This window comes from Candida pseudojiufengensis, assembly GCF_024610245.1.
Source record: "Candida pseudojiufengensis strain CBS 10847 chromosome Unknown scaffold2, whole genome shotgun sequence".
NCBI classification, from domain to species: Eukaryota; Fungi; Ascomycota; class Pichiomycetes; order Serinales; family Debaryomycetaceae; genus Lodderomyces; species Lodderomyces pseudojiufengensis.
The window spans coordinates 758,042-781,064 of NW_026261524.1; the positions used below are offsets into that span (position 1 = coordinate 758,042).

The 23,023-nt window shown below is 25.8% G+C and overlaps 9 protein-coding genes and 1 pseudogene across 10 annotated transcripts; 5 read left to right on the forward strand and 5 right to left on the reverse strand. All coding sequences in view use genetic code 12, as the record gives it.

Annotated features, from left to right (window-relative positions):
- Positions 1-85: 85 nt before the first annotated feature.
- On the reverse strand, positions 86-1,918 carry NUP60 (FG-nucleoporin; the record flags this gene model as incomplete). The annotated part of the gene is made up of 1 exon (XM_051755773.1): positions 86-1,918. One exon carries the CDS (start codon positions 1,916-1,918, stop codon positions 86-88), a length of 1,833 nt encoding a protein of 610 aa, XP_051616261.1.
- Positions 1,919-2,413: 495 nt separating this feature from the next.
- KGF55_001221 (uncharacterized protein) lies at positions 2,414-3,082 on the forward strand (the record flags this gene model as incomplete). Its single annotated transcript, XM_051755774.1, has 1 exon — positions 2,414-3,082. One exon carries the CDS (start codon positions 2,414-2,416, stop codon positions 3,080-3,082), a length of 669 nt encoding a protein of 222 aa, XP_051616262.1.
- Positions 3,083-3,136: 54 nt separating this feature from the next.
- On the reverse strand, positions 3,137-4,441 carry KGF55_001222 (glucose-induced degradation complex subunit; the record flags this gene model as incomplete). The annotated part of the gene is made up of 1 exon (XM_051755775.1): positions 3,137-4,441. The coding sequence occupies one exon, from the start codon at positions 4,439-4,441 to the stop codon at positions 3,137-3,139; it is 1,305 nt and encodes a 434-aa protein (XP_051616263.1).
- A 473-nt stretch (positions 4,442-4,914) lies between these two features.
- Positions 4,915-5,639, forward strand: KGF55_001223 (uncharacterized protein; the record flags this gene model as incomplete). The annotated part of the gene is made up of 2 exons (XM_051755776.1): positions 4,915-5,317; positions 5,392-5,639. 2 exons carry the CDS (start codon positions 4,915-4,917, stop codon positions 5,637-5,639), a joined length of 651 nt encoding a protein of 216 aa, XP_051616264.1.
- A 268-nt stretch (positions 5,640-5,907) lies between these two features.
- Positions 5,908-7,857, reverse strand: KGF55_001224 (uncharacterized protein; the record flags this gene model as incomplete). The annotated part of the gene is made up of 1 exon (XM_051755777.1): positions 5,908-7,857. The coding sequence occupies one exon, from the start codon at positions 7,855-7,857 to the stop codon at positions 5,908-5,910; it is 1,950 nt and encodes a 649-aa protein (XP_051616265.1).
- A 2,965-nt stretch (positions 7,858-10,822) lies between these two features.
- Positions 10,823-12,781, forward strand: GUT2 (glycerol-3-phosphate dehydrogenase; the record flags this gene model as incomplete). Its single annotated transcript, XM_051755778.1, has 1 exon — positions 10,823-12,781. One exon carries the CDS (start codon positions 10,823-10,825, stop codon positions 12,779-12,781), a length of 1,959 nt encoding a protein of 652 aa, XP_051616266.1.
- A 399-nt stretch (positions 12,782-13,180) lies between these two features.
- Positions 13,181-14,011, reverse strand: KGF55_001226 (putative signal sequence-binding GTPase; the record flags this gene model as incomplete). Its single annotated transcript, XM_051755779.1, has 1 exon — positions 13,181-14,011. One exon carries the CDS (start codon positions 14,009-14,011, stop codon positions 13,181-13,183), a length of 831 nt encoding a protein of 276 aa, XP_051616267.1.
- A 349-nt stretch (positions 14,012-14,360) lies between these two features.
- On the forward strand, positions 14,361-16,415 carry KGF55_001227 (metal cation transporter; the record flags this gene model as incomplete). Its single annotated transcript, XM_051755781.1, has 1 exon — positions 14,361-16,415. One exon carries the CDS (start codon positions 14,361-14,363, stop codon positions 16,413-16,415), a length of 2,055 nt encoding a protein of 684 aa, XP_051616268.1.
- Positions 16,416-17,605: 1,190 nt separating this feature from the next.
- Positions 17,606-18,265, reverse strand: KGF55_001228 (annotated as a pseudogene). Its single transcript has 3 exons — positions 18,213-18,265; positions 17,916-17,922; positions 17,606-17,809 (listed from the first exon to the last, which is right to left on the reverse strand). Coding segments are annotated over exons 1-3 (264 nt in total).
- Positions 18,266-21,469: 3,204 nt separating this feature from the next.
- GDH3 (glutamate dehydrogenase (NADP(+))) lies at positions 21,470-22,837 on the forward strand (the record flags this gene model as incomplete). Its single annotated transcript, XM_051755782.1, has 1 exon — positions 21,470-22,837. The coding sequence occupies one exon, from the start codon at positions 21,470-21,472 to the stop codon at positions 22,835-22,837; it is 1,368 nt and encodes a 455-aa protein (XP_051616269.1).
- Positions 22,838-23,023: the final 186 nt, after the last annotated feature.

Consider the following 23,023-nt stretch of genomic DNA (forward strand, 5'->3'; position numbering starts at 1 on the left):
GATAAGATCTATGAAAATGAATGAAAGACCAAAGCCAAAGCCTTTTGATGAGATGGCATGTTTCAAGTGTAGTTAAAAATGTAAATTAAAAGCTATATAAAGATTTATATTTATTAACTTCTGTATTATCTAATTCAACATGAACAACATCAGTATCAGGAAATTCAAATTCAGATGTTTGATGTGATTCAGATGTTTGTTTTACAGTATTTAAATCGGCTTTTCCATTAGTTGTTTTCTCTCCATTTTCAGATTGTTTTTGAGTTGGTGTTTGTTTTGATGCAGGTGATGAATTTGATATTGAATTTGGATTTAAATTTGAATTTGAATTTGGATTTGAATTTGGATTAAATGAAAATTTAGGTTGAGTATTTTCTTTACTATATTTCATGAGATCAAAATTTGAAGGTTTAGTTGGTTTATTGTTTGAAGTAACTGATGAATTACCATTAAGTCCTACAGTTTGAAAAGTTTGACCTAATAGCAGATGAGAATTACCAAATAATGAAGTTTTCGATGATTTAGTAGTTTTTGTTTCAGATGATCCATTATTATGTTCTTTTTGTTCTATTGATTTTGCCTCTTCTTTTGATTTCACTCCTTCTTTTGATTTTTCTTCTTTTGATTTTTCTTCTTTTGATTTTTCCTCCTCTTTTGATTCTTCTTCTTCTTTCGATTTTAGTCTATTGAAAGAAAATTTCAGATTTGAATTTATTTCATTTCCATTCACTTTAGTATTTGATGATTTTTCTATGCCAATTTGAGTAATAGGTATAGATTTAGATTTCTTTTTGGAACGTGATGATTCATAAGGATTTGTAAATAAATTGATTTTGTTATTATTTGAATCTTTATTTACTTTTTCATTATCATCTTGATCTTTTTGATTCTTGTTTCCATCTAATATATCAAGTAATATTTGAGCTGTTTTACTATTGGGTTTTGATTTTTCATTTATGATTTTTGAATCATCATTTACATTGGATTTTAATATCGATTGTGTTGAAAGAATTGAATTATTTAAATTTTTGTAATCATCAGATTTAATTGTATTTGATTTTTTAGTATAAATTGGACCTCTTAATCTACTTTTATATGGAGCAGGTCGCCTTGATAAATATAAACTTCTACCAGTTGATGATAAATTTCTACTACCAAAAGTTGTATTATTTATATTTTGATAAGATTTATCAAATGTACTATTAACTGTTGAATAATTAAATTTATTATCTGGATAACTTATTGTAATATTTCCATTTTGTTTTAAAATTTTTTGTTTATTTGGAGTTGATTCTATAATTGATGTATTATTTCCATTAAGTAGAGATAAGTTATTATTAATTTGTCTTTTTTTTCTATCATTATCTATTGATTCTTGATCTAATTCAAAAAATTTTCTTTTATATGGTGTTCCAGATTTAGATTTTGAAATTAATGACATTACTCCTTCATATTCAACATCTGATAATTTATTATTTCCCTTTTTTTTGAAAAAATCAGATAGTATATCATTTGGGTTTTCAATTTCTTCTATTTCCTCCTCCTCAATTTTTGATTCCAAAGGTCTATGTGTGATTTCTTTAATTGTAGTATTCGGAGTTTCTATGTCTTTGGTTATAGTCAATGATGATGATGTTGGTAAATTCCCTGAAAATGATCCTGGAATCTTATAATCTTTTAAATCCGAATATTTCGTGGAGTTTGGATTTGATATTATTTTTGGTTCTGGAAATTTAAAAGATTTGTTCTCAGTAGATAAATTTTGATTATTAATACTTTGACTATCTGAATTTGAAGAATTCCATGGTCTTTTTAATATATTTTTTAATTTCGAAGTTAATGAATATGGTTTGCTATTTTCAATTGTATTTGATTTTAAATTATCTCTATATGTTTTATAGATTTTTCTATTATCCATTTTTTCTAATTAGTGCAATAGCCATGTAAAGCTATGTTGAGTTTAATTAAACCTTGCAGTGATTAGTTTTTGATTGTGTGATGTTGGTAAGAAGTATTGATGATAGATGTCAGTTAGACGAAACATTTCTAAAAGATGAATTTTAGACATTTTACGAAAAGATGAAAAAAATATGAAATGTATTTGGTAGCACTTGATATTTTCAAGATTAAATAAAACAATTTCGGATATCTGAAGGATCTTTCGATTAAGTTCAAGAGTTTAAACTTCACAAAACGATACATAATCTAGGAATTGAAGCAATTGAATAGACAAATCTTAAGACGACTAGTGTCGATTTGCATTTGAGATCTAGCTAGGGGACTATACAGCTAATCAAACCTTAATCTACAATCTACCAATCACCATCAATAAATATCGGTTCAACTTGTTTAGTTCGAACGTGATTAATCGAAGTTTATAAAACAAACATATACAAGACAAAATAATCAACAAATGACAACAATTATTGAATTATTATATAAATTTGACAAATATTTAACAAATAAATTACAAAAAAATTCATTTACATCAAATCTTTTAATAACACCAACATCAAAATTTATAACAGAAATTTTAATTATTATATTTTTAAGTTTAATAAGTTATGAAATTATATATTGGAGTGGAATATATTTAAAAATTTGGGAATATCATGCAAAAGATATATTTACTGAAATTCCTATACATTGTGCTCATATAAATATAAATTTAAATTTAGTTAAGGGTGATAAAATTGATCAATTAAATGAATATTATTTTGAAAAACAAAATCAAATCAATTTTTTAAATTTATTAAAACAAAATAGCAACAAAACTAAGTTTCAAGATTTATTTGAATTTTCAAAATTTATAAAATATTATTTTGAATTTAGTCCTGATGATTTTGAAATGAATAAAGAACCAGAATTTGGTTCAACTATTTTACATTTACGTAAAAAAATTTTAAAATTATTTAATGAATCTGAAATTTATAATGATTATAACACTAACCAAATTAATGTTAATGATGTTAAAATTTATAATAATTTAAATCATGAGGTTCCAATTGAAGAAAATGGAAATTATTTAAGTAAATGTAATATTGAAACTGGGAATATAATAGATGTTATTATAATAATTTGATATCTTCCATTGTATTCAAAAAGTTATATTTTAATCCAATAATGCATAGTTAATTCAGAGCCTATTTTCCCTAAGCATATCTTTTAATAATTGATTCAGTATATTACCATTTGATAATTTATCTTCTGTTAATATAAATAGTTCTAAAATTCTTTCAATTTTACTTTCTAAAGAAAGTTTAATTAATGATTCAATTTCTTCTTCATTTTTAATAATTATATCACTTTTTATTAAATTTTCATCCATTAAATTTTGTTCTTTTGTTTTTATCAGTTCCAGATCAATTTCATACTTATATTCATTTTTATTCTCTTCTTCTTCTTCTTCTTCATCTATATTATCATGTATAAATTTATCATATGATTCTTCTTCATTTAATTTTTGAAAATCAAATTCATGATAATTTATTCCTTCATAATTATTTAATTTATTTCGTTTTATGCTTGTATCTTCAATATCTTCAATATTACCATCTTTATTTCGTATCTCTCTGATTACATCTTTAATTAATCCATTATCATTATTTGAATTAGGAAATCCATTACATTCATTATTTTCATTTTCATCATTATCATTAATATCATCATCATCATAAATTTTTATAATTTCTTTATTAATTAATCTAAAAACTTGATGTCTTAAATTTAAATTGAAAATATTTTTCAATTCTTGAGGTAATTCTTTTTGCTCATTTAAATTTTTAATAGTTGGATCAAATCTAAAACATAATAAACTCATTGTAAATTCTAATTCTTTTAATAATTTATACAGTTTGGAAATTTTATTTATCATATTATTTCTAACAAATTTTAATATATCATTTAAAAATTTTCTTTCATCTTGTTCCATTGAGTTTGAAAATTTATGATTTCTAATCATTTCAATAAGACTTAATCTTAATAATTTAAAATGTAATAAATTATTTGAATCTAATATTATTGGGAAATAAGTTCCAATTTTCGTAATTGCTTCACTTATTTCCCCCTTTAATATTAATGATTTAATTTCTTGACGTTGATTTAAAGTTGAAAAACCAGATATTTGTCTCGTATTATATTTATGAATATCATTAGGAGAAGTATAATAATTTTGAAACATTAGATCACCAATCAATTGATCATCTGTATATTTTGCTGTATAACTTGAATTCTGTAATGCATTTTTTTGAATCTTCTTTCGTTTACCTAAAATTTTAAATGATTCATCTTTATATATTGGTTCATTTATACCATGAATTTTTATATTTAATTCTTTAGTTAATTCAATTGCTGCATTTTTATAACCTTCATGTATAAAGTATTCTAATACTAATTTATCTATCTTTTGTTTCGATATAGATTCATCAAATAAATGTTTCATTGTTTGTGGTGGTGTGTGATTTGTAACTTGTTGATAATGTAGTCAGTTTGTTATTTGGTTGTAAAAAATGAATCTAATGATTTGTTTCTTATCGATAAGTTTCAATGTCTCTTTTTAGTGTCACAAAATTTCAAAAAAAGTCATTGACTAAAACCATACCACAGTAGATAATGGAAATAAGAACAACCAAGGATCCATGTTATCAAAGGAATGAATTCTATGATTCCTTGAGCAGTCAAGCACATTTATGTATCAACCTATCATAAAAAGCTGTGTTTATTCCATACAAACTTGCTTTAATTGTGTTGATATTGTCCTAAGTTTTATGTTGAGTTTGTTTTGGTTGCAAAAAAAAAGTAATTGGTTCAACAATACAAATATCTTTTTTACAACCAACTTTAAAACCAACTATTCATTGACAAACTATCAAAAAGTGAGGTAAACAGCCACCAGTTCAAGTATAATAAAAAAATATGCCACCTAAGAAGCAAAAGTTTAATCCTCAACAAAATAATCCAACTAAATCAGAAATTACAACAGAAACAGAACCAGAAACAGAATCAAATATAAATGAATATATTATGAATTATATGAAATCTCAATATAGACCATATTCATTAAATGATATTATGTTAAATTTACATGGAAAATTTAAAAAATCAAAATTAACTCAGATTTTAGGTAATTTAGTTGATTCAAAACAATTAATTTTAAAAACTATTGGTAAAACTAATTATTATTGTTATAAAGAAATACAATTATCAACTAATGATGGCGATGATAAAGGTAATAATAATGATCAATTGTCAAATGACATTGTTGAATTAACTAATAAACTTTCAAATTTAAAAAATGAAATTAATAAAATTAATCAAGGTACGTCTCTATTCACTCATTCTCAATTAAAACACCAAATACACTAACAAAGATTTTAGAAATTCAAAATTTAGAATCAACATATACAAATGAACAATTAATTCAAAAATTAAATGAATCAAAACTTAAATTGAATGAACTTGATGAAAGATTAAAACAAATAGAATTGAATAACAAAACTCAAACGAATGAAAATAATAATTCTATCGACTATGTTACTAATTTAATTACATTAAAAGAAAAACAACAAAGAATTGTATGTAATTTTCATATATTCATAAACCCTGAAGGATTAAAACTAACTCATTATCTTTTAGTTTAAAAATTTTTATAATAATCTTACTGAGTTTATTGATGAAAAAGAATTATTAGTATGTATATTCAAAAAAGCACTGATGTTATTTGATTACTAACTTGAATATGATTATTTTAGAAAGAGCTTGGTATAGATAAAGTTGAATTTACAAGATATATGAATTAATTGCTTCAACTAATTTTGAAATCATAATAATTGAAACAAAAATTGATTATTTATTTCATTACTATGCCCTATAAATTATTTGTCTTCAATAATACTAAAAAAATCAGTCCTATGAAACCAATTCCTCATTCTCTTCTTCAATTTCACTTTCATCTTCATTTTCATCATTAAATTCAATTAAAAAATTAGCTCCTTTAAATTCAGGTAAATCACCAATAAAATTTGAACTGTTACATTGGATAATTTTTTTAGGATAAGGTTGAATAATATTAAATTTAAAACCCAATTCTTTAAAAAATTCTAAATGATTTTTATATCTTGTTTTATATTCTTCTTCAATTTCTAAACTTTTGAGGTCCTCTTCTTCCAATTTTGTTTCATTAGTTAAATAAATTTTTAATTCTATAAATATATAAAATTCAAGTATTGTTATTTTGGAATTTAAATTTTCTATTATTCTTTTACCATTTGGTAATTTTATTGATACTCTTAATTTTGTTGGTGATGCTGTCGTTGATGTTGATAATGATGCTGAAGAAGAAGAAGATGTTGATGGTGATGTTTCAGTAGAATCTTCTTTCCCAGTAATTGATTCAATAAAATTATCATTTAATAACTTATTAATATACCAAATTTTTAAATTTTTTAAATTTCTTATCTTAGATTCTTTTAATATTTTATCTTGCTTTTCTTGTTTTTTAATTTGATCTCTAACTAATGATTCAGTATATGCATCATCTTGTTGTTGTCTTATTAATCTACTAAATTCCATTTCTTGTTTATCATATTTTGCAGAAATTAATTGAGGATTAAATTTTTCAATATTTTTAATTAAATTTTTGATGATTTTTGAAATAGTTGTTTTTATTTCCTTTTCTGATTCTATAAAATTTGATGAAATATTTGATTTATAAACTATTGACATTGATGCCATTATATCTGGTGATGATGATACATTTGCAATTAACATCACGTAAGGTAATTTTTTAATTTTATAAGTTTTGGCAATTTCAAATGATTCTGGTTGATTATCTATATTTCCTAAATATATTTTTAAATTATTATAAATTCCATTTTCAGTATTAAAATTTTTTTGAAAATTTTTATTATTAAATAAACCTTGTATAAAATTTTGATTTTCTTGGGAATCATTAGTTAGAATTACTAATAACCAATCATATTCCTTTTGACAATGTTGATGAATTTCATTAAAATCAGAATCTTTCAAGTTATTGAATTTTTTAATATTCTGGTTATCAGTTTCTTCACTCAATGCTTTTATGCATGAATAATTTGGATTAAAATTTTCATCAAAATTAAACAGTTTATTTAATGAGAAATTATTTCCATTAATATTATCTCCCCAACTTCCAACTCCAAATAAATATTTAATTGACGTTAAAATAATCAGTAGAAAATTTTTGGGAATAATTAAAAGGATGAACCATAATGTATTTAGAATTGAACCATTACTTGAGTTTTTGCATTTTGATCTTATTGTCTTATCTTTATATTCATATGTTTCATTTGATTTTTCACTATCTGCTATTGAGGATATTTCGGATCGTTCTTGTTCTTTTTCTTTTTCCTTTTGTTCTTTATCATGTAATATAGAACTATAAAGTCCAACATCTAATTGCCATCGCATTGGAATCGTAGGAGCTTTAGGTAATCTAGGCATCATAGAATTCATAAACATTTGACTTTGTAAATTTACGAATTCACCTCTTGTATTTGAACTTGTTGATCTATGTATTAATTCTCCAATTTCTCCTCCATTTTCTTGATCATCACTACCTATTAGCTCTTCAATTTCTCTTGCTTCTATAGATGTACTTATACCTGTTTCTGATTCATTATTAATTGAATTTATACTTTCAATTGTTTCAAATTGAGAATCAAAATATGTTGATATTGAATTATTTAAATTATAATCATGAATTGTTAATAGTCGAGTAATTTTGGAATCTATGTCATTTTCACCAGAATCGTCGTTAGCTTCAAATCCTATAATTAGTTTGAATTGTTCTATTAGTTCTTGATTTGTTTGTTCTGCCATTATCTTGATTTAGCTTAATTGAGTATTATTGATGAATTCATTAGTGAATCAACTCGGTTTGGCTATGAGCACCACAAAACTAAAATATATTTTGGTGCTACCAAATTTTATGATATAATTTTGCAACCTTTAAAAATTCATTTAACCCACTAATATCCATGTCTGCGAAAGACTCAATTTAAGAGAGGTAGATTTGTTTCGATTATCATAACAGACTAAGATCTTTTTGAAGAACACAAATTATTCAGGCCTTTTTTCCGTAGATGCCATTCTTCAAATTCAGATTTGCATAGTTGACAAAGAGAAAATGAGGTTAGAATTGTCAATAGCCTATCCGATAAGGTCAAACAATTTCGAGTTTCAATTGCTCACATTGCTCACATTGCTCAACAAGCAAGTCCAAAGGTTTTTTTCACTACAGTGTGTCAATTCAAATACAAATTGGAATCCGCGTAGGGTTAGAAAATCAAAAATTGTATAACTGCATAGAGCAGTAGGTAATTGACCAGAATTGGCAAGCGAATAATTTATTTTACCTCAAATTTTATACCACTCAAGTTTATTTGATTCTAATCCTTCCAGGGAGTGTCAAATTGAGAGATGGAGCCTCCATATGCTAAGATTCGAACAAAAGATCAATTAGAAAGTTTTGGCCCCCGCTACCAATCAAAAACAAGTACACCACGCCAGATTTGGTTTCTGACGTGGCGTAGTGGTAATTTTGAGATCCGATCTTGCAAAAAGAATTAATCTTAAGTTCAAATCGTTGAACGAGTAAAATTTTACTGTTAAAGCAAGGCTAACGACTCGAACCAAAGACAAATTTTTCACTTAAGTAACCACTAGGCCACCAAAAATTGCAGAATTTCGTGGCATAGTCGTCAAATCGAGATCTAAACCCACTTAATTTTTTAATCGTTAGTTCGAATCGAGCTTTGCTTACCTTGAAAAACATATTTCAACTCCATTTTTAAGAAGATTGAGACCACTGTTACTTCGCATTTCCACATAGTAGGATGAAGAAACAATATCTTATTCAATTAAAACTGAGTTAGAGTAAAACTGTTGGCTTGAGAGTCCTTGGTGAAGAGATATGATTGAGGAATAATTCAGAGTAAGGAATTTGAAGTGTTAAAAAATAGAATAAATAAAAAAACCTCGGTTAGAAAACCAATAAAAATAAAAATTATAATATTAACCGAAAAAATTTGTTCAAAAATATTCTTATTTTGACATATTATTTTTTGAATAAATTTTGTATAGCTTATATTTAAAAATCTATTACAGTATTTGTAGTCTTTACTTTGAATGATCCATCAATGAAGATTGGACGTGTGCTATATAGGTTATATGAAACAATTCCCGATTGATACAAACACTATTGAATAAAAATTAGGCTGCAAAATGTTTTTTTTAATTCAAATTCTTTTACTCACAAAGATCGAAAACAGATAGTTACTCCACAAATCTTACCGAAAATTGTTTCAAACGTGTGCAGGCTTCACGTAGATCTTTTTTTAGAACCAAAAAAACAGACGGTTAGAACTAAAATCTTCGAATTAAGTATTAAATTAGGTACAAAAATCATGTGCTATGTAAGAATTTTTAACACGAGTCAATCGAATTTAATTTTAAGTTTAGTCCCTGAACGGTTTTTCTCTAAATGTTAAATGTTTATGCATAGAATCATAAATTATCTGATAGAACCGGAGATTTTTGCATCATGTACTTACTTGACTAATACTTCCATTAACACGAGATACTACATAAATATCATAAACCATATGATAACTTTTTGAAATCTGGAGAAACGGAGATTTCAAGATATGTAATTTAGATTTGTAACACCTTATCTATTCATGAAACGGTTCTACTTTAGAAACAAAATTAAGTTTTTCTTTTTCTATTAACAAAATTATTTAAAACGGTTTTATCATCATAAGTTTATTTTTTCAATTTTAATTTCTTTTCATAATCTTAATGGCAAACAGTGACAACCGAATAGTGAGGCAATAGATGTTCCTAAACAGTATCTGAGACATATACTATGACTGAACTATATATTCTTACATCATTTATATCTGAACTCCGTTTGAAATAGTATTTGGTAGTTAAAAATTAAATATAAAAATTAAAAACGTGATTTTGTTTCAGAATTTTTTTTTTTTTTGTCAAATTAAAATTAAAGATTTATAGCAATAATAAATTTATATGACTTAGAATTAGTACGAGACGTATGGATTGACTGAATCATTGAATACGTTTAGTATGAGAAATAAGTTTGAGAATTGTTCTATTTAAAACTATTCCTTGCGTGTGCGGCCAATGAGTCAGAAACGTAGGTATAACATGGATATAATCATGGTATGAGTTCAGTCAAAACTAGATCTCCATATTACTTTAATTTAGTATTAGGCTAAGTCTAAGTATATATCTTTGTGTAGTGTTTCTCCATAATAATAAACCTTTTTCTTTTTCTCTAGGCTAGGCAGTTCAACGAATAAAAATTCAAATAATACTTGAATTCTTTCTATTTTTCCTACTTACTTCTTCTTCTTCTTTAGACGATATAACCAAGATAATTTACAACCTAATCAACTCAAAAGTGATCAAAAGGTATCCAACTAATATTTCGGAATTTCTTGTACTAATATTGCAATAATATTTGTTCTTTCGGAATAATAATAATAAGTAACGTCTGTGAAAAAAAAAAAATAATTTTCAAACTTCATATAAAATATTTATAAATTGTCACATTCTAAAATCTTTCATAAATTAGTTCCTTTTTTATTGAAGTTTATACAAGACAACATCCAACTTAATAACCTACTTACCATCTGTATTATATCATCATAAATTGTATCAATAATTAATCAACGTACCAATTTTTTTTTTTTTTTCACTTTCTTATCACCATTAAATTGGACATATTCATAGATATATATATACCATAGAAAACACAATTATGTCAAAATATTTAAAAACAACATTTGCTAAATCAGTATTAGCATCAACAGCAATAGTTGGTTCAACAATAATATATTTAGATTTTATAAAACCAAAACATAAACCTGAAATTATATCAAGTTATAAACCTTTAAGAAAAGATTATCCAAAACCTCCAACAAGAAAAGAATTAATTGAAAATTTATCACCAACAAAGAACAAAGAATTTGATGTTTTAATTATTGGTGGTGGAGCAGTTGGTACTGGTTGTGCAGTAGATGCAACAACAAGAGGTTTAAATACTGTATTATTAGAAAAAGTTGATTTTGGTTCTGGAACATCATCAAAATCAACAAAAATGGCTCATGGTGGTGTTAGATATTTAGAAAAAGCAATTTTCCAATTATCAAAAGCTCAATTAGATTTAGTTATTGAAGCATTAAATGAAAGAGGTAATATGTTAAGAACTGCTCCTCATTTATGTACTGTTTTACCAATAATGATACCTGTTTATAATTATTGGCAAGTTCCTTATTTTTTTGCAGGTTGTAAAATGTATGATTGGTTTGCTGGTAAACAAAATTTAAGAAATTCATTTTTATTGAGTAAAGAACAAGCTGGTGTTATTGCTCCAATGATGGATACTGCTAATGTTAAAGCAGCATGTGTTTATCATGATGGTTCATTTAATGATACAAGAATGAATGCTACTTTAGCTATTACAGCTATTGAAAATGGTGCAACAGTATTAAATTATTTTAATGTTGATCAATTATTAAAAAATAAAGATGGAAAATTATATGGAGTAAAAGCAACAGATTTAGAAACTAATGAACAATATGAAATTAAAGCAACAACTATAATAAATGCTACTGGTCCATTTGCTGATAAAATTTTAGAAATGGATGAAGATCCTCAAGGTTTACCACCAAAAGAAGTTCAAAAACCAAGAATGGTTGTACCATCAAGTGGTGTTCATATTGTTTTACCTGAATATTATTGTCCTCAAAATATGGGATTATTAGATCCTTCTACATCAGATGGTAGAGTTATGTTTTTTTTACCATGGCAAGGAAAAGTTTTAGCTGGTACAACTGATACTCCTTTAAAAGAAGTTCCAATAAATCCAATACCAACAGAAGATGAAATTCAAGATATTATTAAAGAAATGCAAAAATATTTAGTTTTTCCAATTGATAGAGCTGATGTATTATCTGCTTGGTCTGGTATTAGACCATTAGTTAGAGATCCTTCAACTGTTCCAAAAGGTCAAGAATCAAATGGATCAACTGAAGGATTAGTTAGATCACATTTATTAGTTGAATCCCCCTCGGGTTTAGTTACTATATCAGGAGGTAAATGGACAACATATAGAGAAATGGCACAAGAAACAATTGATTATGTTGTAAAACATTTTAAATTTCCTGGTAAAACCTTAAAACCATGTCAAACAAATGATTTAATATTAATTGGAGGAGAAGATTATTCAAAAAATTATTCAGCAAGATTAATTCATGAATATAAAATTCCATTAAAATTAGCAAAACATTTATCTCATAATTATGGTTCAAGATCAGCAATGATTTTAGATTTATACAGTGCAAATGATTTTAATAAATTACCAATAACATTAGCATCATCACAAGAATTTAAACCAAATCATATTGAAGTAAGTCCAGAAAATAATTTAAGTTATCAATCATTTGATGAACCATTTACTATAGCAGAATTATTATATTCTTTAAAATATGAATATCCAAGAACTCCAATAGATTTCTTAGCAAGAAGAACAAGATTAGCATTTTTAAATGCAAGAGAAGCTTTAAGTGCTGTTGATGGAGTTGTTGAAATTATGTCCAAAGAATTAAATTGGGATTCTGAAACAACTGAAAAAATGAGAAAAGATGCAAAAAAATTTATTGGTAATATGGGTATTTCTCCAAAAAAATTTGATGTTGAAGAATTTGTAGTTCAATAGAATGTTCTTAAGTTAATGAATATATATATTGAAATAAAATAGAGTTATAGATTAAATAGAAATTGATTGAAATTTCTATAGTTAATTTTTAAATTTACTCATTGTATTTATTGTCATTATTCATTAATTGTATTTATATTAAGCTTCTAAATGTTACGCTCCATGAATTTGAATTGAACGAAAAATTAATAGACTAAACATCGCTTTATTATCGTCCTGAAACATTACTGTAGCTCCTTAGCATGTTTAAAATAAACAATTTTGAAAATTTATTCAAAAAATTTCATGCCTTTTGCAATGCGATAGTTCCCAATTGTCTTTCACGCTCTATTAAGCGGTTATGGTATCTTCGCTTTCATTCAAGAATTATAACTAATTTTTATATTGAAACTGCTTCATCTAAAAAGCTTCATCAGGTATTTCTAATTGATCATTTGGTTCTTTTGGTTCTTGAGCTTCACTCCATTGAGTAACATCATCAATATAACTTAAAATATTTTCAATACTTTTATTATTTTCATTTTTTGAAGAACAATCTAATGGTAAATATTGAACCATACCAAAATCATCAATTAAATTTGCTATAGAATTTGTTAATTTTTTAAATTTTGGATTTATTTCATCTTCTTCTTTTGCTAATAAATAAGGATCAGGATTTAAAAATTGTTTTAATTTTTTAACACTTGTTTCATTTTTAACAAGATCTATCTTGGATAATATATTTATATGAGGTAATTCCAATAAAATCATTGAACTCATTGCTGATAATGTACCACTAAAAAATTTTGATGGATCTATTATAAATGAACTTTCTAATAAATAACAAGCACATAAATTAAAATTTAATGCTTGTTTTAAATGATTTATTATTATTGGCATAATGGGGATATGAGTATATAATTCAATTTGTCCAGGCATATCAAATATTAAATATTCATCATTATAATCTCCAATTTCTTCATCTAACCAATCTAAATTTTGTAATAAATATTCAAAACAATATATTAATCCTCCATTGGGACCAAAATCCATTTCTTCCATTACATCTTGTAATGATATTAAATCTCTTATATCTATTGTAAATTCAAATTCTGTTGGTTCTGCTGCTGGATCAAGATTTATTATATGAGCTCTTCTTCCAATTGATTGCATATGTGATATTATTGAATTACAAAAAGTAGATTTTCCAGCTCCTGCTGGACCCATTACTAATACGCCTGTTCGTGACATTTTGAGTTTGATGAGTTATTGGTATTATAATTCTATTAAGTTCTATAAAATTGGTATATGATAATTCACTTAGATGATCTGCTTAATAAGATTGATTTACTAGCTTGAGTTTGTCGCTACTTTCAGTTTCATGACATGTAAAATGTTGTCAGTCCTTGTAGATTCATGACACGACAAAACTGCAATCAATATTACACAAAACCCGTATTGTGATTGATTGTTTCATTTTATTATTTTACGTCAAAACTAAATAACCAATATCTTATTGAACAGTAGTAGTTATAACAACATAGAGAATTATACAATTCACTATAAGAGCAGGATTCCTATACAGCCAGTTTAATGTAATATGGAAAATAATGATATACCGTATCAGTTGAATACTAACAACAAATTTGAAAAAATTTCAAATACTTTTTCATCAATTAAAAATGGTCAAAATTTATCAAATCAATTTACAATTTTAATTACAACATTACCTTTATTAATAGCTTATCCAATTGTATTTTTATCATATGAACTTATAATAAATAATTCAGCGTTACAAACAAATTCGTCTGATCATCAATCAAACATTAACAATGAAAATTACTATACCCTTACATACCAATTATTTATAAATTCATTAGTTGCATTCATACTAAGTTCATTCACCGTACTATGCATATACATTGCACAATTCATTAAATTAATACCGTCTCAATCTACAAATACTGAAATTGACATTTCAGAATCAAGAAAACACACTATAAAATTATTAATTGCAACTTTTTTAATATATCTACCTATAACTTTTATTGAATTTGATAAAGTTAATTCATTACTTTTTGGATTATTTATTAATTATAGAAATTATTATACTCCTGTCATCATTATTTCAGATTTAATAAAATCATTGTCAATCATAAAATTGGTTGGATATGTTTTATTATTTTCTGGATTTTATACATTAACTAGGGTCAACTTCAAATTAAAATTGGATAAAATAATCATATCAGTTCTAACAATGTCGTCCTTAATTTTGATTTTATTTTTTTACCAGATTTTCAACTTCAGTATGATTGGAGTTCACTTAATTACATTCATTATCAGTATAATTACATTTCAAGAATTTTCAAATCATAGTAACAAGATACATTTTATATTTTTATCAGTCATTAATTCCATACTACGCTACGTTGTTCTACAAAAATTAGATTTTTATACAATTCTAAACATTGTATTATCTATATTAATAATTCCGGGTTCAAGTTATAATTTTTATCAATTAAATCAAAAATATACCACATCAACAACAAACACAACATCAACTACAACAACAACGACTTCAAATACTTCTACAATATTAGGGGAAGTACTAAAACATCAAGATACAAAAGCAATTTTTAATTTCTTATTACTTAATGCAAGTTTTATGATAATTCAATTTCTTTATTCATTTAGATCAAAATCATTAGGTTTATTATCAGATTCATTACATATGTTATTAGATTGTATATCATTAGCATTAGGTTTAATAGCTGGAGTATTATCCAAAATGAAAGTCAACAAGAATGGAAAATATCCATTTGGTTGGTCAAATTTAGAAAATTTAGCTGGTTTTACTAATGCAACTTTATTAATGGGTATAAGTGGTTCAATATTATTTGAAGCTATTGGTAGATTATTTAATCCTATACATTTACAAAAGACTAATGAATTAATGGTTGTTTCTATATTAGGATTATTAGTTAATCTTGTTGGTGTATTTGCTTTTAATCATGGACATTCTCATGGACATGGACATGGACATAGTCATAATCATAGTCATTCACATACTTTAGATACACACTCACATAGTCATGATCATTCACATAATCATACTCATTCATCACATCAAGCCGAATTGAATGAACCGAATGAAGACGACAAACAAAAAATAAATGATAATATGAGAGGAATCTTTTTACATATATTAGCTGATGCATTAGGTTCAGTAGGTGTAGTAATATCAACATTATTAACAAAAATTTTTAATTGGCAAGGATTTGATCCAATAGCATCATTAATTATAGCAATATTAATTTTTTTATCCTCAATTCCATTAATGAAATCAACATCATCAACATTATTATTAAATTTATCTCACACCCAAGAATCAAAAATAAGATTAAAATTAAATGAAATTTCAAGTATAAAAGGTATAAAATCAATAACTACACCAAGATTTTGGCCTAAAAACGGGAATGAATCTCAAAAATTATGTGGTTATTTACATGTACAAATTTATAGAGGTGAAAATTCTTCTTATTTAAAAAAACAAATTGAAAAAATTTTTAAATTAGAAGATTGTTTTGATGATGATATTCTAATTCAAATTGAAAATGATTATGATGATTGTTGGTGTAGAAAAAAGCAAATATAAGTAATCATTAGAACTGAACAATTAAAGAAGAAGAACTATAATAAGGTGTTTGAATGATGATTCCGTTTCTCGACGATTAGTAACTTAAAACATAACTCAATTGAAATTACGTAGCATAATGACAATTTAAAATTGAACATTAAATTAGAAACTATTTATACCAATATGTAGTTCTTATTTTTCAATATTCTCTTGCATTAGTAAAAACCTTTCTCTTAATTCTAAGCTATTAATAAAAATTTTTTTTGCTTCCCTTGAAGCAATTTTTTAAGTTAGTTAAATATTCCAAAATTATAAACCTACAAAATAAACGCTTATGTTTACCTAGGTTGAGGAAGCTTTTAATTTTTTTAAATGTAAAGAAAAGAAAAACCTCAACATTATATGTTATGTTAGTTTATTTGATTTGACCTCATACCGTCAACTAAAAGTTTGACGCCAACTCTTGATAGTGAAAACATGACCCTGATCATATAATGTCGTCATTTTTTTGTAAAATCGCTGTACGCAAACAAAATATTGATTAAGGTGGAGCATATTGTAAAACGGTGAAAACATAAGACCAAGGTTATTACACATAAGTAGCTGGCTTAAAACTTTTAATTGACGATATAAGGTTAAATCAACAATTTTCTCTGCTACTAATAATCTAATTCAGATGATGACACAATTGTTCAATAAACTGCTGTCATTTATTCTGCAGTAACACCAAACCCTAAAAGCAGCCATCAAGCAATTCCTGTATGTCAATTACACCAATTTTATTGACATTTCACTGGATATACTTACTCCAACATTGAAATGGTTTTTTTTGTGTCTAATGGGAATTTATAAAAACTGATTAATTCTATTGTTGAGACCAACATCTACTGAATTTATGTTCATTTTGAAAAGCTAAATCAAGTAATATTTGATCCTTTGGGATATGTTCATGTAATAATGATTTTACCTTAATTTGGAATACAGTTGACTAGAGAATTAATACAAACACCTTGGTTTAGCTTTGACTTATCATTATTCCCTCCTAATTATAGTTAATGTATGATCCAATTTCAACTTTTCAATATCGAACTCTTTGGGAAATTTTTAAATGACTTGAAAAGTTGTATCATGCTTCAAAGTATGCTTCCAATCTTGAATGCGAGATCATTATAGTTTGACCAATCTTGTATTTTAGAAGCAAGCATTATTCATGGATCAACAACTTTTGGATCTTCACCGTTGATAACATTGGCCCCATTTGATATAACAGAGTGAAATGGATCATCTTTAATAATAACTTTGTCAGACTCTGATAGTGTAATAATCATAATTCTTGGTTCCAAATCACCACTTCTCTTTTCATGTAAAAGCTTGGAAAAATCTGGAGCTAATCCAAATGCTCTTTTAATAACCTGTGAATTTTAAATTTTCTGGTATCATAACATCAAAGTTTTAGCAATTCAAAATGAACATGGAGCAAATTCCAGACCAATGGTCGAATTTAATTCAAAATTCGACCATTGGTCTGGAATTTTAAAAACCTCAAGGGATTCAGTAACAAAGACCAAAGAAAAATAAGATTAATGTACAACAGTATCATTAATCCCATTGAACTTCAGGTTCTCATTTTGTATTTCAGGTAAGTCACTTTCTTTGATGTGCAGGACTGCAAAGTAATTTATACCACCGTAATACAATGCTTATTTAAAAATGTGCCCTATCCACATGAAGTGTTTTCACTAACACATCCAGAAACTCCGATATCTATCTTTCGAGTGAACTTGCAATTTGATGAAAAATTCGAGTTGTACATACTAGCGAGTGAGTAAATCAAAGCGTTCATTAACTTGCGATAAAATAGTCGTCATTTGGTATGATAGTATTCTAGAACATCCTTATTCTTATAAAACTCTATGAATCAAAAATCATTAGGTAAGAATTTCACTTTTATTTATAATTTCATCCAATAAATTTTATTGTCTGAAACAAATAAACTCTGACATTTTGTTTAAGACATTAGCCCTAACTCAATAATTTATGACGTAACGATCACTAGTCTATACAAAATTATACAAACCATTGAAGAATTTGAGAAATGAAAACTATAAAATGAGGTTGGCCAGTTGGATCAATTAAATTTCTATATGAAAGTCATCATGAATTCACTAAAAAATGATTTCATTCAACTACTAAACTCACCAGAGCTAGGTTATTTTTATCAATTATTTTATTTGGATAAATTGGATTTATTCTTGAATAAGATTCATCCAACCAAGACTCAAGAAACAATAACCATGTTAATAATGTTTATCATAGGTTTACCATCACTTTTTATACTTCAATACATTATATACAAAATTAAAGATGATTCAGAAAATTCCAAAAGTAAAAAATCAATTTATAGAATGTTTCAAGTTATTATATTTGGAATATTGGAAATTATTTCAACAACATTAAGAAAAGATCCATTAATGTTTAAAATTTATTTTATTACTATGATTCTTGCTTTTTTTCATTTGATCAAAACCATATACGAGTATAGGAAATTGAAAAACCAAATAAGTATAGAAAAATCTTAAGTGGATATTCGATTTTATTGGTTATTTAAGGGTCATTTAACCAAAACAGAACTCCGATGGAGGTTACTAGTCAGTTATACTATAAGTAGCACTGTTTTAACCTATTGCCTGATTTGAACAAAGAATTACTACACCATTATGAAATTTAATTAAATAAACTAAAAATGCTAAGGTCATCTCATATGAAAGTAACAGGATATAATACAAAAGGATGAAAAACAAGAAAGCAAAATTGGATAGTAGGATTTTGATGTTCAAAATGTTAGATGCAAATTTTAAAAGTATAAGGATCCTGCAATCTTATTATGTATTGATTTCCAACAGCAACAACACTTGATATATAAATCACTTTAATAAAATTTTGAAACAGTGCTTTTAGGTACCTGTTGATGCAAGACTTTGTTTCATTTGATGAGTTTTGATTGAAATATCTCACTTCTTGAATCAAGCAATTACTATAGAAATCTTCGACAGAATATTTGAAATATGAGAAAATTAGCAGGTACCTGAAAGCATTATTTCGATTTTTTAGAAAAGTAATTTTTTGGATTTATTTAGAGTTGTCACCAGAAACTTAATTAATTTATACAGAACATTATTAATATAGAATATTTTAATCAAATGAATTAGGTATAAATACTCAAGAAATTGTTCAATTGCCATAATTTTGCATAAGTTCTGAATTTGTTGTGAAGGAATGGATTTTTTTAGAGTAAGATTAAGCTTGAAATTGTAATTATAGATTTTTACTGACTTAGTAAATTGTTTAGATTTTTATTGACTTAGTAAATTGTGAAACCAACTTCGTGTTAAAAGAATATGAAACTAAGGTAAAGAGAAACACAAAACAAACATTTGATATGGACAAGGGTCGTCTCAAGCAATAGAAAGAGTCTTGGAATTTGTAACCTTAATTGGCTTGTTCAAGTAGATTAATTTCGTTTCTGAGTGATAAGATCAAAGAAGTGTTGAAGACTTACTTGTTTTGTTGTGAATATTACATAATATTTGAATTTGACCAATTTTTTTTATAAATTCGATATCGGCTTTATATATAAATTATAATATTTTTAATTTGACTCTGAAACATTTCCTAAATAAAGATCTTTAATCCGAAACAAATACAAAATGAATATAACCACTTTGAATTTACTTTTACATGAGAGAAGAATCTACGTCATAAGAAATTCTTGTCCATCTTTTGTTTGTTTCATCTTTTATCTTTATCCAATTACTTAAGTTGATCTCTTCTTTAAGAATAATATTTAAAACAAATTTTAAAAAAGTTTAATTTCAATTTTTAAGTACAAATTCCGTCTTATTAAAGTGTTAAAGCTAACAGAGATATTTCAGTTTCAGGGATCATAATCAAATTATATTGTTTAGGTTTGAGTAAATCATCTTATTGTTTTGAGAATTTCAAAAAATATTCAAGTAATTGCCTTGCGTTTCTCAACTTAGTCTTCCATTTCATACAAATTTTTAAATCGGGTCCGTTCTCCTTAATTTGATTGATGAAATGTTATATAATTTTCGCTTAATTATAATATGCTTAACACTAAATTTCTTATACGGAATATTCCGTTTGAAATTTATTCTATTGGAGTCATTCATATTGCTTAGCTTTGTATTTTCTTTTGACTTCAGTTCGACCTCTGTTTGCCCTATTTTGACCAAAAAGTCAAGAAAATATAGAGTGAATTTGTTCAAGTTCTACTCTTATTTGACATAGATTAGATCGAGCTCACTAATGATCTACTCACATCATTGTAAAATCTAAAGTAAAGGTGTTCGATTTAATTTAGTGTAACGGAAATATGTAAAATTATGCAAAATTTTGAATAAACCGATCATTGAATATTTTAAAATGAATCATGTAAAGATTTACTTTGAAACAGAAGAGTTTCACCTCCACAAACAGCCTTGACTGCCTTAGAGTAAAACAAACGGTTTATTGTTGATAATAGTAGAGTGAGGTCCAATAAAATTCATAATATTGAACACAAACAATACAAGTCGGACGTTATACACAAATAGAAGTGATGGGCCGGTTTAGGGGCAAAATTATAAAGAATGAAAAATTTTGAAAAAATAGAAATTTAAATTTTAGATTTTATAATTAAGTAAATAGAATAAGAAATCATACTTAATCAATAAAGAATATGATTGGTCAAAGATTGATAAAAAAAAGTAACTTATAGTTCGTTATGTTAATAGAACAATAGAAATTTTATTTTGTAGCTTGGAGATTGAATCATAATTATTTAATTAATTTAAGATGATTATTATTTATTTTATCAATTGAAAGAATTATTATAAATAGATAAATATATCATCAGAAATTTATATCATTCATCTCTTACTTATTTTCTTTAGATTTAAGTAATTACAAATTCATATATATATATATTCATACAATTCAATTGTTGATTATATACATTTAATACATTTTTATACACATATACAAATCTATACATATACAAATTATTCACAATGGTATTACCTCATGAACCAGAATTTCAACAAGCTTATGATGAATTAGTTTCAGCTGTACAAGATTCAACATTATTTACAGAACAACCAAAATATAAAAAAGTTATACCAGTTGTATCAGTACCTGAAAGAATTATTCAATTTAGAGTAACATGGGAGAATGATAAAGGAGAAATTCAAGTTAATAATGGTTATAGAGTTCAATTTAATTCTGCTTTAGGTCCATTCAAGGGAGGTTTAAGATTTCATCCAACTGTTAATTTATCAATATTAAAATTTTTAGGTTTTGAACAAATTTTTAAAAATGCTTTGACTGGTTTATCAATGGGTGGTGGTAAAGGTGGTGCTGATTTTAATCCAAAAGATAAAACTGATTCTGAAATTAGAAGATTTTGTGTTAGTTTCATGAGACAATTAGCAAGATATATTGGTCCTGATACTGATGTTCCAGCAGGAGATATTGGTGTTGGTGGTAGAGAAGTTGGTTATTTATTTGGTGCTTATAAACAAATGCAAAATAATTGGGCTGGTGTTTTAACTGGTAAAGGTTTAAGTTGGGGTGGATCTTTAATTAGACCAGAAGCAACTGGTTATGGTTGTGTTTATTATACTGAAAAAATGATTGAAAAAGCAAGTCAAGGTAAAGAAAGTTTTAAAGGTAAAAGAGTTGCCATATCTGGTTCTGGAAATGTTGCTCAATATGCTGCTTTAAAAGTTAATGAATTAGGTGGTATTGTTGTATCATTATCTGATTCAAAGGGAAGTATAATTTCAAAAAATGGTATAACTGATGAACAAATTCATGCAATTGCTGAAGCAAAATTAGTTTTTAAATCTTTGGAACAAATTATAAAAGATGAAGTTAAAATTTTTAGTGGTGATAATGAAGTTGAATATATTGCTGGTGTTAGACCATGGACAAAAGTTGGACAAGTTGATGTTGCTTTACCTTCAGCTACTCAAAATGAAGTTAGTGGAGAAGAAGCTAAACATTTAGTTGATTCTGGATGTAAATTTATTGCTGAGGGTTCAAATATGGGTTCAACAAAAGAAGCAATTGAAGTATTTGAATCAAATAGAAATAATGGAGTTTGGTATGCACCAGGTAAAGCAGCAAATTGTGGTGGTGTAGCTGTTTCAGGATTAGAAATGGCTCAAAATTCTCAAAGAGTTAATTGGACAGCAGAAGAAGTTGATGCAAAATTAAAAGATATTATGGTTACTTGTTTTGAAAATTGTTATGATACCGCAAAGAAATATTCAACTGAAAAAGGTGAAGAAATTTTACCTTCTTTATTAAAAGGTGCAAATATTGCAGGATTTATTAAAGTTGCTGATGCTATGTTTGATCAAGGTGAAGTTTTTTAATTTAAACTTCATTTTTTAATAAATTGGATAATAGAGTAAAAGATGATGATGATGATTCAATGAGGTTTCAGTTCTTAGTTTAAATATATTATTACTTTTCATAAAATAAATATGAATAAAACACATTTCTATAGATCAATTTTTTTTTTTTTAATATATAAAATAGCATACATTTGTTTGGATTGT